This window comes from Trichoplusia ni, chromosome 8 (assembly GCF_003590095.1).
Source record: "Trichoplusia ni isolate ovarian cell line Hi5 chromosome 8, tn1, whole genome shotgun sequence".
NCBI classification, from domain to species: Eukaryota; Metazoa; Arthropoda; class Insecta; order Lepidoptera; family Noctuidae; genus Trichoplusia; species Trichoplusia ni.
In genome coordinates, this window is record NC_039485.1 from 15,361,139 (window position 1) to 15,382,024 (window position 20,886).

The 20,886-nt window shown below is 36.2% G+C and overlaps 1 protein-coding gene across 1 annotated transcript in view; it reads left to right on the plus strand.

Annotated features, from left to right (window-relative positions):
* The first annotated feature begins 1,802 nt into the window (after positions 1-1,802).
* LOC113496930 (agrin-like) overlaps positions 1,803-20,886 on the plus strand; it is a 50,423-nt gene continuing 31,339 nt past the window's right edge. Inside the window, exons 1-2 of the mRNA XM_026876329.1 lie at positions 1,803-3,427; positions 10,223-11,071. Coding sequence (XP_026732130.1) covers positions 10,285-11,071 — 787 coding nt within the window. The 5' untranslated portion in view covers positions 1,803-3,427; positions 10,223-10,284. The remainder of the gene's footprint in view (positions 3,428-10,222; positions 11,072-20,886) is intronic.

Sequence of the window (20,886 nt, forward strand, 5' to 3'; positions counted from 1 at the left end):
GTAGGTACGTCGAAAAACAATTTTAAAAGTAATTAAAGTGGTGATTGTAAATTAAATCTATAGTATTACTGTAACAAACTCGGCTGTCTAAACACAGGCAGCGCCGGGCGCCTGATGGTACAGATTGTTATCTAAATATTGACAGAAGGCCTTAAACGAGATCGAATCCCTTGTTACAAACAGACTTAATAAATTGATTCAAGATAAACACGCCCCTTGTCGTATTAAAAGGATTAATACTATTTGAATAAGAACTGATAGCCGTAATACGACCTCTGAAAGTGCTTTCAGTAGGGATAACTATTTATAAATAGCCTATTGCCCTCGAGATTTTTTGGGTTTACCCGAAGGAACCACTTCGCTTTCCAGGATGAAATATTACAGTTTATTCTACCCCTGGGACACGTACCTTTCAATAGAGAATGTTATATCCAAATCGATTGAATAGTTCCAGAGATTAAGAGTATCGTAAATATTAACATAGTTATTACACAGTTATATAATGTACGGAATCAGGCGTGTAAGTATGTAAATACAAAGTAATATTAGTGAGGGACATTTGCATACAGCGTCATTAGAAGTCCGTTGGTTTACGGTAGGCATAGGTTCCGATGTATATGTATTCGTAATGATTGCGGTGTAGTGAAAGCCGTCAAATTGGCTCGGAGTTGGTCTGGGTACAGAGATTGGCTGTGTCACGAACATTAATACAACATGTGAATAAGTGAGGTATCGATGCGGCGCCGAGGTGACCCGGTTACTTAGCGCCCGTACTTTATTGCGGTGCTCTTACAAGTGTCTAGGGAAACTGTGAGCTGTTATTACACGGAAATTTATGAGGTGAATTGCCCCTGCTAAGTTCCAAGTTTGTCGTAAACAACAATATGGAACTTATCCAATGTTTGGTCGCCGCCAGCCTAATGTGACGTACAAAATGGAAAGAAATCCTCGCTGAATAATTTGTGTAAAGCCGGAGTTATAAGACTTTATTAGTTACTTTGTTGAACTTTACTCGTTTGGTGATAATGTACCAGTTAAATGTCTTTCAGGGCTACGGCCTCAACAACCATAAAATTTATGAAATATTTCATCAATAATACCCTTGGCTAACTTATAATATTATGAACATAACGAGCGTTATGTTCACAATAATATAAGCTTATAGCATTATTCGCCAAAGGAACTAACACTGCTGGCAAAGGCCGAGTCCGAACCATTTCACGTATGCCGTTCATTAAGTGAATATGATCGATAGTTGAGCGGAACCGGAGGTTGGCCGTAGCGCACCGCTAGATCATTACTGATATGCGAATGGCGCCTGCGGTTCCAAAACGCCCTTCTGGTCGTTATTAATTGCCCCACGAACAAAAGCAAATGACTCGGTAGAGGTGATCCTGCGAGGGTGGGTCGACGTTATCCATTCAGCCGGTGTAGACGTCCGCGAAGAGAAATGTTCATTCACGATAGGAGAATTTATGACTTTGATTTACGCGAGACTTTTCACGTGGCGCCCTCGACGCCGTAGTTCGTCCATAAATAGAGAAGGGTCCCCGTCTGACGTTTGGAGGCGCGTTATTATTGCGTGTTACGCCGCGCGTCACTGTCAACCATTCAACTGCCATCGCTCCTACGGAATTGATACGGAAACGGATCTTATTTGCATATTGACTGGATTATTTCACACCCATTTAAACGATTATTATGTATTTGACAGCATTTTCTAGCTGTGAAATGAGTTCAGTTGAGATAAAACTAGAATTGTAATGAGAGAAAATCCTGTTAGTGAAACGGACCAGTAGATATTATCTGTCTTGATTAAGTTAGTACAGCGTCAATAATGGGCTTTAGTTTTGTGCACGAACGCCTATAGTAAAGAGTTGACCGAATTTTGAAAATATTACTTTGACGCGATGTATTCGAATTGAATACAGAATTAAATCATTCAGACTCTATAAAAGGCTACCTTTCTGCCATACAATGTAAATACTTTAACGAAATATGAGGCTTAAAAAATAAGTAGTGTCGTTGTTGTCGTCACATTGTTTGGTCGGTGCAGCCGCAGTTAGGTAGTTTTATCTCACACAATTTCAATTTTTCATCTGCAGCTGTCAGCTCGGCGGCGGCAGATAAGTAACGTTCGCGTTCGCGTCGCGTCCCCGCATAAAAGTTTGTTCCCCGCCAGTTTGTTCGCTCCACTTCCTTTTATAAACTTTTTGTATGAGCCGCCACCGGCGCGATATCAATAATTCTTACAATTTGTGCTCGTATTCAATCGATGGAAGTCGACTGTCGACTCCAACCATTTTGACTACTAAATAGTGATAAACATCTTAACTTTGAATTGGCGTTAGGTAGGTTTTACGAAATGTAATCTAGACTATTAATCAAATCAAACCACGATAAGAATTGTAAGGCATGACGTTGACGTTTGTGATTTAACGTTGATATTACTTTAAAAAATAATAAAGTCAAACGTGCGTCATATTAATTAATGAGGCTCGCCCTTCACCTTTATGTAGGGTAATAGAGTTACGTCAAATTAATGCCCTTACATTTTTAAGGTATACATATGAAGCAAACGTCGCGCATAAAAGAAAACTAGGGCAGAAAAATCATCAAAACAATGACGTGTTGACGTTTCGCTAGTAGTGAATAAAAATACTTAAAAAGTTTTGTACAGTTACATGAACCTAAACTAAAACGGTTAATAATTGTAATGTCTGTACAGAAGTTCCTCCGACGAAATGAAGCTTTGTGTTCTGAGTATTTGTATAACAAAGTTAATCAACGTCCCGGCCCATTCAAGAACTTGGACAATTGATAACTACAGTTGAAGCCTGTCGAATCTCCTCGTTTGTTTAGTGTTATTTTACGGACAGTTAATTAAAACTGTACGTTCTTAGTTTGACTTGGTGAAACTTTTACACCAATAACAACATTAATGAAAACTCGTCTGGATTTGGGCGAAGAGTGGCGGTGACAGAGGCGGGCGAGACGCAAGGGCGGGCGGGGACCTCCGGTGGATGTGCCAGTCCGCGCTGCGCCGCACTGCCGACGTCACGTCGCCGTCGCGACGCCACTCCGCGAACACTCGCGATCGCGAACCCCAATATTTTCAGACTGTTTATGCCGCGAACTATACGCGTACGATGACGGGGACTTCCACCCTCCCGGGAAGAGAGAGGCCTACGAATGTGTTCAGTGTACCGTATGGATGTGTTTCCGTTTTATGTAATATGTGCTGAATGCGAGTTCCGTTTATATGGGTGCACTGGTTCGTCGCCCTACGCGGTTGTCACCCACTTTTGATGATTAGAATGAACTAGTTTGTGACGCACCGTTGAGACGATGACAGTCATTGATGATGCTATTTTTGACAAATGAAGATTTATTGACATGTCCTTGCTGCTGTTCCACAATGCCCCAAGTGAGATATCGGTATTGATAAGTTATATTAGACCCCACAGCATGCGTAGAATACACGTCCGTTTTACAAAATATATTTAACCGTAACATAATTTTGAACTACAATTTAGTATCGTTAGTAAAAAGTTCTATATCGTCTCAATAACACGTCTCGTTTTACAACCCCTAAGTATGTATTTTTTGTGTAGCAGCCAAGTAGGTTTTCAGTAAAATACTTGTCAGCTGACCAAAATAATTATTTTAAGTGTGGTAGAAGGCAATGTACACGCGATTTTAGTTTCATGACCTAACAAGGTACGTGGAAAAGTATTTATCTAAATTATTAAAACCTGTTTAATTGTACAAAAGAATTTAGGTTTGCCGGTTGCGTGGAACTGTTCACCTATGCGGGAAAACTTTTTTTTTCCACTTCTTGTTACCCGTATTTATTTTCGAAACAAGGCAGGGTACTTCGACTTATTTTTAGAAGAAGAACTACTGATAAAGGTTAACAATATTTTCCTGATTATTTTATTTTTAAGTACGACTAGAAAGTTAAATTTCAATTATTTTTTTCTGGGAAATAAAAATGTATAGATATTTTGCCTTTTTTACCGGGAAAAATATATTATCTAAAAATAATAATTATGATCCAAAATGAAAAGTTCTGATACCTTGAGACACTTGTAACTAGATACGTTGTAAAAGACACAGTAAACTTTCATACAACTTTTAAGGACAAATTGTTTGGAAAAAGACATCGTTATTATAATCATCGACTTGTCAACATGCCAGACAGCGGCAAATTGACTTAAGACGCGAAGTTTCCTCTTACTTCTTAAGATGTTTGAACTTATAATACATGTGTTCTTTTATGATTTTACTGGTGACTTGAAACGTGCCTTCGAGCGATACCGACGCAATTAAGTCAAATAAAAGTCTTTTAGTTATTTTTCACATCATAAAAATAAAATCTTGTGAATTTCGCTCAAACCGAGACAAGCCTTCATTTTTAAATCATTTGTAGTCTTAAAGAAGTTAACAATTTAAGTCTTGCTTACATTTTGTACTGGTAGAAAAACCTAAAGAAATGTACAAAAGTAGATATGTAACACGTGTCTTGTGTAAATTTACTTCTAGTCTAGCGATTCAGTTTAAGACGTTATCGCGTAGGACGTCAGGCAGACGAGTGAAATGCACTCAAGTGCATTTTATCGTTGCCAGCAATAAAATATCTTGCGTCGCTCCTTGATTGGCGGTAAATGTTTTACGCCAGTTATTACGTTAGAGCTTTACATTCAATTGGCCTCTAGAAATTGGAATCATAGCAAAAATGAGAGCAAGCGTTCAATTGAACCGAACAAGCTGCTCATACAGGCACATTCAAATGCTAACTTTACGCAAATGAATGCTAGTAGGTACGTAATGCAACTTGTTTCATTTGATACACGATTGACGTTTTCCATTCATTTACTCAATGCGGACATGATTATAATTCTGAATTGGATGTCGTTATGGAATATAAGAGTTTTGTATCAGAGAGCTTTTGGAGGGGGCTCACATGTAAAATCTTACGACATAGGCAATAGTCGCTATTAATAAAAAACAATAACAAGAAATGTGATTGAGAAAGCCTTTAACATTAGAATAAATTAATTCTATTTTGCCGACAGGTTTTGTTTTACCTGTCAAATTCAATCATCTCCCAGCCCTGAACATAAGTACCCAGATATCCATCTATCTTGCACTAAAGCCGATGTATTACCGCCCTTGTAATTTTCAACACCATAAATCGTACAACATATACGTCTGGCGTTGATGGCTAAATCTAATTGTTATCGCTTACCTCGTTTCGTATGATGTCACCAGCGCTAACGGAACTCCAAACGTATTATTTGATTACTCAGCTTAGGTAACATTTATTATAACGTAGAAACAATTAATAAAGGGAGTGGAGTGTAAACCTTTAGCGCACTGATGGCTCAATATTGGCCGGTTAACCATTGGTAGGGCCGATCATTACTTGGGTGGATGAACATTTACGTAGTACACATGATTTCGCCGGCACATGATTAATGGTAACCCCTACCTTTTTAATACTTAACAGAGTAACGTTGCAAAACATACTCTCTCCACTACTTGGTATCCGGTCACTTTAATTGAGATGTTTCTTTGTAACGCTGTATGTATTTGACTTGAAAGTCGTGTGAAAAGAAAAGACAAAACGTAAAAGACAAGGAGTCCTACATTTTATCTTTAAGAGAATGTGAATAATGACTTGAATTAATGAGCTACGATTCTTTAATGCTATTGAAAATGAAAAAAAAAGGTTTTATTGCAACTTTAGTGAGGATTTCCAGTAGTTTAGCAATATTGATAAATACGCGTGAGTAAACCAAAGAATATTTTAAATAAAAATCCAGTCATTTAAAAATAAAGACACCTTAGTTTCCTACACGCGTTAAAGCTGAGGAATAGAATTAATTAGTAACGGAAAACTCTTCAAGAACTAGGTCTTCCCTCTCACCTACTAAACTGCTATACCTATATCGATAATAAAGTAGGTACCTACCTGTTTAATACGTAGAAGGCACGAACATAATGCTATACGAATGCGGAGTTTAGTTATACGGCTTCCTCGAGAATATTTGGGTGTAAACTACAACCGAAAATAGAACAACAAATTTTGTTATAAACAGCTGTTTTGTTTTAATGGGGCATTATGGTAATTTTGAGGCTAGAGTAGTATTTTGTCGCAAATAATGTAATGTGAGGTCTTTGTTAGTGTTTTTTGTTCTGAAACGTTGTTTTATGGTTAATGCATTTGTAAGGTACAAGATTTTTTTTCAAATCAGTGATAAGTTAGTTCTAAGATTTTACTAATGTATGTTATCTTTGGTTACTGCATTAAAAAATTATAGTTAATACCCTCGGTGGCAGGCCAAAAAGTAAATTGTGTTAAATCATTTGAATGTAAATAGTAACTCACTTTTAAAAAAGGTTATTAAGTCTGAAATTAAATTACACTATTCTAACATGGCTTATCCAAAAATATACCCAAAATATTTACTCAGCGATCGATTCTTAACACGATATTCGCTAAAATACCCTCCGCTAGTCAAGTGTTATGGCCGGGACAGTTTTCATTGGCCAGAGGGCGGGTGCTAAGCGGAGTGCGATACAGTACAAACACGTCCAGTGTACCTGACCGCTCTAATGTCTCGGCCCACTGAAAATGAACGTACCCTGTTGATGCTAGACTATGATGCCTATTAAGGGATGTCGAGACAATCGAATAAGTAGGTGTCAAAAATGTCGTTTGTTGATACTGTTTGCAGCCCGGCAATCTGATACAAAAAAAAATACATTCTTTTAGCATCTCGAACTTAAAGTATTTTAACATTTGACAAACGTAGCTTAATTCGTATATTTGCTAAATAAAATATATACTAATTAAGCATAACCAAGATAATGTTAAGCATAATATTCATTTTACTAAAATTACAAGCTCTGTCATAATAGTACAAGAATTTTAAAGGTACACTCGTAAGGAATTTCGAATAGGCAAGTCTTAATAACATGACTATTTTATTCTCCACGCAACTATACAAACTCAAACCATACAGGATAGGCACGTGATATTGGAGGCTATAGACATCCGGTATCGGTTCGGTCAGCGTAAAACTCATCTATACAGAATAGACTCAACAAATGTAATTTTTAAAGAACAAGCATCAAAACAAATGAAATTCTTTATTTTATTTTCAAAAACGCATTAGAAGCAACCGTCACCGAAATCCGTCCGTAAGATTATGCCGCAAGATTTAATGTGGTCTTAAAATTCTAACACCTTTTCCGTGTTTCAAGTCTCGTAAAGATCTAAGAAATTATGTTTGGAGACGGACGCCGTTTTGCAGTTTGGTAGGAGTAATGTGGATATTCATAGTATTTTATGGCTACTTGTGGATACCTAGGAGCCTCCAGACTAGATAATAAATCAAATTAATTTGACGCGCCATGTTAAACAGCTTTCAAAGAGTTTTTATAGCTATAGAGTTAATTAAATAATATGATGCTCAACAACTTTCACACAATGCCATCCAGTCTCAAATAAGCTTGTATTATGAGTACTAGACAACTGAAAAATCTTCTTATTTATAAGACACTAGCGACCTGCTCCGGCTTCGCACGGGTGGACATTTTTTTTAAACTCATTTTCCGGGATAAAACATAGCCTATACGGATTCGGAAGAATCCCTCTAAGTAATGGTAAAAGAAATTTTGAAATCGGTCCAGTAGTTTTTGAGCCTATTCAATACAAACATACAAAAATACAGAGGTTTCCTCTTTATAATATTAGTAAAGATACATATTATTATAAAGTTCATCCAGGTACGACAAATAATCTTCATTATAAAAACATTTGCCCTGGGTTTGAATCGAACCAAATATCGCCTTGTAAAATAACAATAGAACTAACTAATAAAATAAAAGGTCATTCAGATAATAGCACCTGCAAATCAGTAACGGATGTAACAAAACAGTGAATAATAGAATTAGCTCCAATTGTTTGAAATTTATCGGTTTTCCATTTGTACTTTTTAATTATTCTGGTAGTTCCGTTGAAATTGCTTTATAACATGTTTAAATAATATATTTTTGGTGACGCTATTTTTGCACATAACAATATTCTCAATATTCATAAGGCAAAGTTTTTTATTGGTTATTTATGTTGCATTTATTCTATAAATAGTACAATAAAATTGTCATTAGGTATATTTGCTTTCAAAAGGAGAAAAAATGGACATACTGTTGAACAATTTCAATTAATAAACTACTGTCATATCCGCATTCGTGTTTATCAGTTCGACTCAAGTGACCAGCTCATGGCTTAAGACTCCGGCTTTTCAACTCGGGCGATGCCGACAAAGACTCTTAACAAATGAATAATAACGAATCTACCTAGCTACGCGTATAAGAAGTTTTACTTGCCAATCGTAATATATCAGACAACAAGGTCCCTTTCATGATCGGCTACTAATAAACGTATAAAGCAATCAATTGCATTATCTATAATTATGAAGCCGTTATCTCTGCCTGTTTAACCCAGGCTCATTTACGACACGAATATGACACCACTTGTACTAACTAGCTAGAGCCTTATAAACCAGCGTAATTATTATAATTTAATAAATTGTTTGTAGTTATAGAGTTATCAGTTTCACGTAAGCACAATCAATCGGTTACTAGAGATCAGCGACGATTTGCGACTTAAATCTGTGACTTTTATTAGCGACAAAACAAATAAGATAAACAGATCCGTTGATGGATGACAAATAAATTTGAAGATGCACAACAAATACGGTTAATGAGATCTATACAGCCTGGCGATGGTCGGACCGGCCAGCAAAGTAAATTTAAAATACTTTTCAAAACCAACTCACGTACTTATCCTTTATATGTAAAACAAAACATGCTTAAATAAACTACTTTCTAAAAATAGGTATATAAAAATCAATCATAATAAATAAATTAAGCACTAAATTAATTATGTCTAAGGCCAAAAACGTCTGTAAAAAACAATTTAATTTCATCAGTATTAAGCAAATTATTTTAATGTCGATAATTATACTGACACTTAAAACACAATAATTAAAATGATTACTGAAAAATGTATAAAACACAACTTCGTAATTAGTAAGCGACGGACGGCTGTACACCTGCTTATTACACCACTCGCTTCAATTGCCGAATAAGTTGAACTTTTTCATGTCACTACTCCGTAACTGTCCATTAAATACCTGACATTACGTCATTCTAATACTGACGTCCTTAGTACTTTGTTAATAATAATAACTCATTATTGAATAATTGAATGAAAGACAAGGACGGACGAATCAATTACAGTACTTTTAAACTTAATCTATGTAAAGAGCTACATTCAAAACGGCAGAATCAATATATTTTCCTATTTATTCATATTTCACTAAGTCATCAAAATGAAAATGTTTCAAATATTTGTAGCTGAGTCATAAAATATTAATCAGAGCGACAATGTTTTGTGGAATAAAGTAAATGTTCAATAATGAACACGGACCGAGTGGGGGTACGATGAGCGACAGAATTAGTAGCGGCTCCCTAATTCCAACTGGGTCGACAGTCACGACTCGTAACTTGCTGTCCCTCAACTTTTATGTAATGACTTTTGTTTGTTTTTAATTTAATTAATTCGAACGGATTATCCTAGTTATAGCAGGGATTCACTGAAAAGTCTGTCATTGACACTGTCGGAGGGTCGACGAACTCATTCTTATATTACCAACTCAGATTTCAAGTAACAAAGAACTGTAATAATTGAATCAGGATCCCTTTTAAGATACTTGGTTGTTAGACATTCTTATCAGTAGTTCAGTAATCAAGTTATACAACTCACACGTGTCAAAATCAGAGAAATAAATACGGTTAATTTAAGTTAGGGGAGTTTGTTTACTCACGTCGCTACTTCTTTGTCTACCTTCCTGTGTAGCGGGCGAGCGGGCGCGGGAGCCTGTTGTAACACAAAAGATAAATACCACCATCGAACAAGACGAGTAATTGAGATAAACAGACGTGTATTCTACCATAACTTTGTGCCTTCCGATGTAACGCATTATAAAATCAACAAAGTTTTCCTGTTAACTGAATATATACGTCGCTTTTATTTTTAGCTAATGAGTACATAGTCAGATTAATCGTGTTATCATAATATGAGATCCTAACAAGAATAGCATCAACATATTGTCTGTCGTCGTCTAATGGCTTCCTAATTCATTTACAGCGTCATTAATGATGTTTTCTTCAGTGAAACATAAGCTCAAATGAGGCGATTAAGCGTTGAAGATGAACAGGCCGGGCTACGATTATACCGTGCCTGCATCCACCACCTATTACGCGAGTAATAACCGACCACCGCAATACGAGCGCGGCTACGGGCAGCTAACGGCTGGTCCTCTCTACAGTCCCTCCTCTCATCCGCTCTCCAATTACGCAGATGTATATGAAGGAAACAACGATACTACCCTTAGGGCAGAAGAGAGACACTGGTACATAGAGAACCATAAAAATTTACAACCCAACTATGAAATTAGTGACGCTGTTCCTCAAGATGCCAAAGTTAAGAAAGAGGAGGAGAAGAAAACCGAAGTACCAGTCCGACGTTCTGAGGCGGGCCAAGCTCGGCAAAGGCGAAAAGAGGACCGGTGCTCGTGCGAGTGCTGGCCTAGTACCGACAATAATATCGTGCAAGATAGTGCAGGAAATGAGACGACGAGGTCACTGTCGGGAGTCGACATGGTGGCCTCGTACGGCGTATATGGAAACCCGAGGGATGACGACAGTTCTGGTTTTGCACGACTGTCGGAGAAAAGTGCCGTATATGGACAAGGGAGCGATGCTCCAGTGCAGGGTGTGATAGTGAATCAGCAAGGGAACAGTGCGGTGGTACGGGCGGCGTCGCCGGCGCAGACTACTTGCGGCCGGTGCTGTTCGTGGTCGAGCAGCCCGCCCGCCGCCAACTCTGAAGACTACTGCTGGATCCACTACTGCCGCCCTGCGCTTATAGTCTTACTACTATTGTTTTTTCTAGTCCTCTTGGGCGTTTCTACTGGTTTCTTACTGACGAATAACTGTAAGTACTCATTTTGTATTTAATCCCATTAATTCCATATTGACCTCGCTGTAATATGTGGTAATGACCGCCGCATTGCGGTTGATATTTATAGTTTAACCAGATTTAGGTTTCATTTACAACCCACTTATTTTGTTACTTAGAGTGGCGATGTCCTATACAAACGTAATAGACATGTCTACATTCTATTTAAACCGTTTCTATCTTTGTTTTTTTATTAAGACCTGAGTTTTTTATTAAGTTCTGACTATATACAGTTCTAAGCTTTTCGCTTACGGCTTAAAATCTTAAAAGTTTCATTAAGCATAGTTCCATGAAAATTACGAATTAAGTACATTTCATTTATTAATTAACTGAATCACAATTGTAATAAAAAAGCAAAGTCGTCGTATTATTCCTTTTGTCTTGCATTCGTTTTTAAGTATTCATTTTAAAAACAGTAAATTTTAATTAAAACGACGCTAGCTCGAATACATTATTACCAGTGCTGGCACAAAACGTACCGGCGGGTTCGCGGCGACTACTACATTAGCTTACTAGTTTTTTTGTCTTGTATTTGGCGAACCAAACTATACACAGACACAAAAAGGTCACTCAGTAAGCAAATGGAAAATCACAATTATGAACTTACTCCACTGTATTTTTCTCTTATATCATGCTAGAATATCACTAAAAAATAACGTTAAGAAGACATCCAACTTCAATGGCAAATTTCAGTTGAAACAGTAAGCTTTTGCTAAAAGTCATCCTCATGGTTAAGCCAAGTAATCTTTAATAATTTTCCTTAATCGGAGCCGGCTTTTTTATCTGAAGTCGTTTTGTATCAAAGAAGTCCCGACGCGTAGGCCTCGACTCATTACCTTGACAGGTATAAGGATATATAGGCAAAAGTATTTTTTTGCACAGTAAGTAAGCAATCAAATTGTCATTAATTTACTACTTCAGATTTATAGATCTTTTTGTAGTCAATTTATTTAGTTCCACGGATTTAAGGGCACGACCGTAAATGCGTTAAAAATAGCTTACACCTTCGAAGGAACGAACATATAGAAACGAAACGAATACGTCATATACTGTATGCCTTCTTTTTTTCCTGATACTATTTTCCTAACGCATCGCTTATTTAAGTACATACTTCAAACAATGACAAACCCTGCGTGCTTAACTAAAAATTGAAAATTAATCACAATCGCTAGACTACATATTATTATTACGTCGGTCGTGAAACGGATTGGCAAACATATAAAGGTAAGCAGACAGACTTAGGGCGCCATAGGTTCTATATGTATATTACAAATTAACATTTATAAGATATATTAAAATAACCATTATGTCAATAATATGATCCACTTACTTTTTTTATAAAATATAGTACAGGACCTACAAAATGCGATAGCTCAAATGAGATATTCAATTAAAAATAACTTGAAGTTTATAAAAATAGTTAAAATGAATATTAATTAATAAACCGTTTCCGAACATACAGAGCAAAAAAAAACATTGCATAATTCTGGCCGTATCGAACGTTGCTTTACTTCTCATTTTATTTTTTATTATTTGCGGTTGAAGCGGAAATAAAAACAGTTAATTTGTGATAATTTCAACTTTTTCGAGATCACAGTTCATAAGATACAGCCCTGTGACAGAAAGACGTACAGACATCGGAGCCTCAGTAACAGGGAAAGATCCCTGTGAATCTAAAAAATAAAAGACGAAACAGATTTCAATTCAATACGGGGATATTCGATTAGAGTAGTCCAATTCTACTTACTAGACCATTGATATCCATAGATAAAGCGCGTTGACACTATGTAGCGAGAGAGTCCATTTGCGCTCAGCTCTATTTTCGATTTTATTTCCATTCCACCAATACAATCAGTATAAAAATAAATTACTCGCGTTTTAGAGTTCCGCACCTAAAGGATACAAATGATATCCTTTTATAAAGGCTCCTTGTCTGTCCGTATGTCTGTCACCAGGCTGTATCTCATGATCCGTGGTAGCTAGAAAGTGTTATTTTTTACAGTAGATGCGTTTTTTTGCCGCTATATCAATAAAAATAATAGTGAAATTAAACATTGAAATCAAGCAACGCTTGAAGGATTATGTCTTAAATTTGATGGGCGACCAATTTTTTTTTCTTGAGCCTAAGCACCGCAAGTCCAACACGCAGGTTTTCTTTTTATTTATTGGAACTAACAAATCCTAACGCTCACGCGGCTGAAATTCCAACGCAACCAGGAACTATAGCGCTTACCAGTTGCCAATCAAATCCGCCAAGCAATTGTTTTTGCTTACTGGAAACAACCAGCCGTGAATTTTACGACCACCGTTGTAAATCAATTGCATGCATTCCCTTCTTTGCATTTTTTTATAAATCGTACCTATTTTACGACATACGACACAATTCGAAATAATTCAGTATTTTCTATTTTATTAAAATTCAACGCCAAAACTCGCAACCGGAAGACAGTAAACTCTTCACTTTGAAACAAAGGAAACATAAAGCGAACAGTTTTAAGACTGAAGATATTAAAAAGTTTTGAGCATTCCAGTTTCGAGATTGTGGACAAATTATGATTTGGCGACGTCGAGTTAGAGTTGCACCTGCATTGGCTCGGCACTGGCTGTTACAACTTCCACTTAAGTGTCAACAAAATGTTTAAAGCTGAAATAAAAGTCTCGTAGAAAATATTAAAATTAATTTCAGAGAGACCGGGTTCACGTCAAAGTGCTGCGATACAAATCGCTATAAACTTTGTGTTTATTTTAGGTTAAGTATTTTAGAGAAGCTTTTGTATATATATTTTTTTTAAATAGTTTTCAATATCTGTTGCGAATGATTAGTCTTACTTTAATTTTACTATTTTAATCAATTATTTGTTTGTTTCTCGCAAAGTCCTTAACAATATTTATAAGTATCCAAATGAGACTGGACTATAAACGCTGTTAAAACATAAAGCGAATTATCCTCAAAATATAACCTTCATTTAACTAAATCGAAACACATATACAGTTATATCGCTGGCTGTATGAATACCGGGTTCCATTCCGTTCCGCTCGTTTTTCTCTCTGGCAGAACATTAATTTTAGTGGCACTCTGGGCGCACAGTAGGATTTTCAAATTGCGGTAAAACCAACGGAATTAAGGAAGTAACTTAAATATTCATGGAATGGAAGAGAAATGTTAAAAATCCAGTTCTCTATCAATCGTTGTTCGTTTGATGGGAATGTCCGAAATGTCAATGTACGGTTTAGGAAATACGGACAAAAATACAAATAACGTCGGGAGTTTTGTTGCATAAAGTCAATTTTAACAAAACCATCTGACGAATATTGGACAAACCTTTTCAATTTGACATACCCGTAATTACCGTGGACAAAATTACCAACGTCTCAATTCTCCAAGAACTGGACTGTTCAAGGTCACATTATTTTTCTCTTGGGACATATAATACGGCAAATTTATGGCATGAGAGCACGCAGTGGACCACTAATGTGCTGGACTAACCAAGTTAAATCTGCTCTGAATGGTCCACTTGACCAATAGATAAGCTTGCTACCACCCTGATATGACGTCCAGGATCACTATGCCAAAATTATAAAGACAAAGAAGAAGGATATCTTAGTACTAGACTCAGGAATCTTTCCGTATGCTTTAGCATAGATCAAAATGCAGCTAGCATTTTCACTGCGGGTAGGCGATTTCAAATTCCAATATTTGGAATATAGGTTTCCTCACTTAGAACAATTAAGAAAGTGCATACTTACATTGGTACTCCGGCTGCGTTGGGATTGAACCTAGGAGTGTACAGGAAATTACCAAATTAATTCCAACAATCGAATTGGATTTTATATTCGTAGAAAAAATATTTTCTTTCAACAGAAAAACCTCCCTATTTTTTCCAACGAAAAAGAAATGAAAGGCACAAAACGTGAATAAAGCTTTTGAGCAATATTTTTAGCAAATCTTTAAAGTTTAGCGACCGAACTTGTTCACTTATACCTGTAACATATTGCCTTCGTCGCTTTTCATGAAGCAAAATTTATTCCTGTATAAACTTAGATGGGGACGTGTGGTACAAAAAGTTGACGTCGAACTTCTCTGAGTCGTCGATTAACTTTTAATTAATGAAACCCGGAGTTTTGTTCGCGAACAGTTTTCTAGATATTGATAAAATCGGCGGCAACATTTTATCTGGTAGATAAATGGAAAAAGTTAAAAATGTTGAGATTGCAGTAAAAAGTTTGAATAATGCTCAGCATTTCAGCGTTTTGTTCGAGGAAAATATTAGAGAATAGAAATTGTCTAGTGCGACTGCAGAACTAAGCTGGTTGGAGGCTGACGTATCGTTTGACTTAAGTATTTCAAGTTGAAAAACTATGGGGAATCCTTAGAACTGTTTTACCATATTTATTTATCAACCCATTCTATCATATTAAATACGTTTAAACACTCGTTGCAAGTAAATCTCATGACTATCCTAGAACATTATACCTTTAATGAACCATTATAAATTTACTGGTCAAAAACATTAGGCAATCATATTATTTGGCTTGAACACTCACTTTCTGGTTTTAGAACCACTAATAAGGCATAGTGACCGCACAGTAACCGAACACGACAACAGTACTCATTAACTGATAAAATCAGGGTCATAGGCGATACATTGTACCTAAGACTGTTGCCTAATCATGGCGAAATAAATGGTACATTATGGACTTCCATGTGTAACTGAATAAACTGACCAAACACATGGACGTTAATAGGGTGACATAAGTATAAACAAATATAAGTATAAAGTATAAACTAAATAATATTACGTATTTTCAAATAATACCTATATTTCGGTACATAAACCGATATGTGTAAAAACTTTAACAGAAATAACTAGTCCTTATCAAGTACTTTTAAATTTGCCACAATTGTTCATTCTCCAATAAATCCTTTAACAAAAAGATTAACTGATACACTAGACGTTTCCTTTTGTTTTAAAATTACCATGCAAATGAAGTAGATTACGTGAATATAATTAAGTATTATCGTTTAAAAAAGAACTGGCTTGGCGGTTGGCATTTACATGCTTCCGAATAATTTTGCAAGATAACGTATCGCGACGTTGGTCATTAGAAAACGTAAGGATAGGCTGACGACGTTGAATAAGGCTTTATTTTAAAATACTTTTTTGTTTTATGGCGCGAAAGAAAGAATAAGTGGCAGTAAACTTTTTTGTTTTTAAAATACGAGCGATGTTGGAGTTCATGCTAGTCCTGTTTATTAATGGGAAAATTTGTAAAGTAATTTTACAAACTTGTGTTTTTTTTTCACATAACGTCCGCGGTACTGTACCTAAATCTTAAGTTCTTTACCTTATCTAAAGTTATCAATTTTAAACCCATACGACTTTTTTTTTCTTACCATACTGTAATGCGTATTCTCTATTCATTTGACCACAAGCCCCTATCCACTCACAAACCTAGTCCGTTAGCTAAACGATGAGGTAAGATGCTCATTTAGTATTCCGTATAAACGTTTAACCTTTTAAATACCAATAAACTATTGGGTATTCAAACAGAACTTCTTAAATCTACATTAACGAAGTTTCTTGATAATTTGTTTGGTAAATTTAACCTTAGAATAGATTCAGGTAAGGAAAATCTGTTCACTGTTTTTTTTTTTTAATTAAATGTATTTTATTGCGATGAGAGCTGACTAAAGAATTCACTGATTCACCTGGACAGTCTTGCTTATTCTTTGCCATAGCAAGGAAAATTGGAACAGCGTAACCGGTCAGTATCGTAACAAGAAAAGCCTGTTGGGAACGATTTTTTTTTATTTTGATATTTTGGTGTTGTTTATGCAGAGTTAGTAGTTGGTCGGAAGCCGTGTATATATATAATATTTACCGACTTCCAACAGTTACGTACAACAGATTACATGAAGTGCAAACAATATTTGTCCTGGGTACTCCTTCATGTAGGAGACCATAACATGCAAAAAAGGTTTTCAAAAATATTGTATTATGCTGCACAAGAGCCTAACAGATAGTTTAAAGTCGCTATTTTAAGAGCTACTGCGTAAAAGCATAAAATATTATGCGTCCACAAAACAAATGTACTTAGCTCAACAAAATAAGGAAGTTAAGAGTTTGACAGATGTGAAAAGTGTCAATACTCGTCAAAATTGCTTCGTTAACCTTTCTTTTTTGATGTAGGTTGCTATGACATACCAGTGCAAGGCATCGAAGTTATTTCGCCGAATGTTTTTATTTTTCCGTTTTCCTTAAAAGGGCTTCGATACTTTTTGGTTGGTTATAAACGAAGACAAAGAAAATAAGAATAAGTCATATTTATAAAGCACGAAATTATTGTTACCTCTAATATTATGGTTATTACTAGTTTGGAAGTTAGATGTAGAACTACTCCGCCTTTTAGCGTTCTTGTAGAGGTGACTAATTCTACAAGTGCCACTTTAAATAGTGTTGGTAAACTCCCTGAACCTTTATATAAAGTCAATATAAACCTCCATAAAACCTTCTCCCAATAATTACTAATAAACCGTAATAACCACTACGGAACATAAAGTGATATGTTTCTGTATTTGCTTAACAAATGGTCTTGTTTCCTTTCCACTCCAACGTAAATACATGTAGAATAGAGATCAGAATACAACAACAATGAACTATGTTCGACTTTAAATAAATTATAGTTTGAACATAGAACTGGCGACAGCTTACCTAAGTAGTTCCAGAACTCCTATTAGATATTCATAGGGGAAGGCCAAGTTTATGGGTTAAAGCACGCTTCTGTACCCTGTATTTGTAATTGCTGTACTACTGTATAAACGACTATGATTTATACTTAATAATACGCAAAGAGGTAGTAAAAATTATTAAATGATGTAACGGTTTACTCACGCGTATTTATCGGGGTAGCCCGACTAGTTTCGGACCCAATCGGAGTCCTTAATCATGAGCAAACGCGGCGGGATCGCGACTCGCGAAACTAGTCGGGCTACCCCGATAAATACGCGTGAGTAAACCGTTACATCATTTAATAATGAATCATTCTCACGAGAGTTACTATCAATAAAAAAAAGGTAGTAAAAAGTTTTTATTAAAAAAAGGTTTGCGTTTAGCAAGTCGGTTAGGGTGTGTACTGTGTGTAGGTCAATCAAATAACATGGTATCGCGCGTAAGCCTTTCACCTAAATTGAGAGCCTCGACATTTTTTTAAAGTACGTAATTAGGGTGCACTGCCAGCCCATATCCTCGTGATTGTTTTTGATAAAGGTATTTATTTGATATCATAAAAGTCATTTCATTTTAACAATCAAATTCTAAAATATACGGTGTACAAGGACAATAACAACATTTTAGACATCCAAGAATAGCTGAATAATAAATACGAGTAAGCAATGATCCCTACTGACTATCAAATATAAGATATTACACAGACATATTCAGGTACAACACATTAGACATGTTTTATGTCTCTCAAACAACATTATGTACTAAAACATCTTGGAAATGTCAAACTAACTTTATACCCACAAGCTAGGCGTTCAGAACTTGGTAACTGGCAATGTGACTTTTCGAAATGTTATCTTATAATATTCTGTTCATGTCATTCTTCAGAAGCCATGTCGTAAAGGGTAAAAAAAGAGTCAAATCAGAACTTCATTAGATTTTCTAGCCCCCACCTAACTACAAGTATATACAATCATAATATTCCCATACGAGCGTCGTGTTACCAAGCGCTTTACGTGTTGCAATAACACCGAACTTGTTGGAACTCCATGCAATAGATTGTCGAAAACTCGGGACGGATCGTTCTTTTTTATCGGCGGAATTAATTTCTGCTGGCGCCGGTGCGGCAGGGGACTGGTCCACGAGTCACGTTCAACTTTAGCTTTTGAAGCCGAGCGAATGGCTAATCGAACGATTAATTTTCACGCCGTTTGAACACGAAATTCTCGCAGAATGCAAGGATTGGAATCTCTTATTTCTAAGAATATACCTCAGGTAATGCAGGGACTCTTTATTAAATAACTGAGAATGTTTATTGTACGTTTAGACAGGACAACTATTTAATAGTTTCGTAGAGCTTTGTATTACATTTTACAACTACTCGACCCGAGAGCCCATTAGACCCTCACCAGATAAATCCGTAATAGTTTATTGCCATTGAGAGTAGATGATTTCATCAAATAGCCTATCATAAATCTGTGTTTTATTGAATTTCAACGAACATGAAATTAAATAGATATCAATGCTATAAATACCAATGATTCCCGGTGAGCATTTCAATCGACCGATACGAGATTAAGTCCGATGCGAACGCAACAGGAAACTGGAGCGAAATCGATTCATACAACGAATCGAGCAGAGGCGGCTGTTATGGCGCCGCAACAAATTGAAATTGATACCATCGGTGGGCAGTAGCGAGCGGCCGGATATTACGGGTGTCAAGCGCAATCACGCACTTGCCTGTGAGCATTGCCTAGGTGGACGTCGTATCTAACACTTTGTTAGATCGAAGCCGCCCGGGATTCACTGTTGTTAGTGCGTAATTACGGCCAGCATTTGAATTTAGTAGCCGATTTTGAGTTGCATTCTCCGCACACCGCGCCAACACGCTATACTATCACTTGCACTGAGGAATTTGTGATTATGGACTCTCTTTGTATCACTCTTGATTACTCTTCTCACCATAACTTAAACTTAGGCTTCATCTCAACCATTGTTTGGTTTTATTGAATCCTTGTTTGTTTCGCTATAAAGTACATAGCTATACCTAGATGCCCATGGATGTCTGGAAGTGTGGCAGTGTTTTAGGCTAGCTAGTAATGATTTCATTTAAAAGATTTTAAAAAAGCAACTTTATAGACTGGATTGAAGTTAAAACAAAATTTGTTCAAGAGTGAATGAGTCATATTAAGAGCCCAAGAAATGTTTCTCTCGAAAAATAATTCAATACCTTTTGTTCATATTTTTTGTGACTCGTACTTATTACCGTAAAAACCTTCGTGATAACAGACCGTTAGTCATATTCATTACCGGTGTATAATTTATACTTATACAATCGTTGTACAGTCCTGGACAAGGCGGGTGTTGTGCGTGATCAATAAAACGTAAATGTCTTTGACATTCGATAATCGGTTCCCTAATGATTGCATTGGATTTATCTTTCAATCTTATTTCAGATTAATGCTATTTGTAGGCTAAAATCGTTTTATGTAAAACTGTTTTATGAGTTCTACTTTGATTACGCTATGACGCGCACATTTTTTTCATATGATCAATCTCTACTTATCGCCTACTACTACAGACTACCGACTACTTATTACAGAGTAAAAATCTTTCCTAAATTGCGATACAAGCGTCAACCCAATTCAGGATCATCGTTTTTTTATATAATTAGATCCTTTAAGGAGTGAAAGAAAAGTATAAAATCGTTCAAAATTTTGAGAATTGTATTTTAACAATTTAATAATATAGCCAGGACGACGACAGACTGGGAAGGTAATTATATCCATCTACGTCGAATTGTACTTTAATCGAGAAAGTTAGAGCAAGAATTTAAGATTCTATTTATAAAGATATTGCTTCTGCAGATAATGGAACCGGTCTAAAATCCTAGTGCCTTCAAAATTAATTCAGAAAATGTGTTATTATACCAAGAAAATCTCGGGCGCGGATAACGAGATTGTATAGTAGGAGGTACCTAATATTGGGGCTAGTATAAAGGTTTGGGTGCTGAAACCTTACACCGGGATATTTGAAACTATCTAGACGGATTTTATTACCGATTTG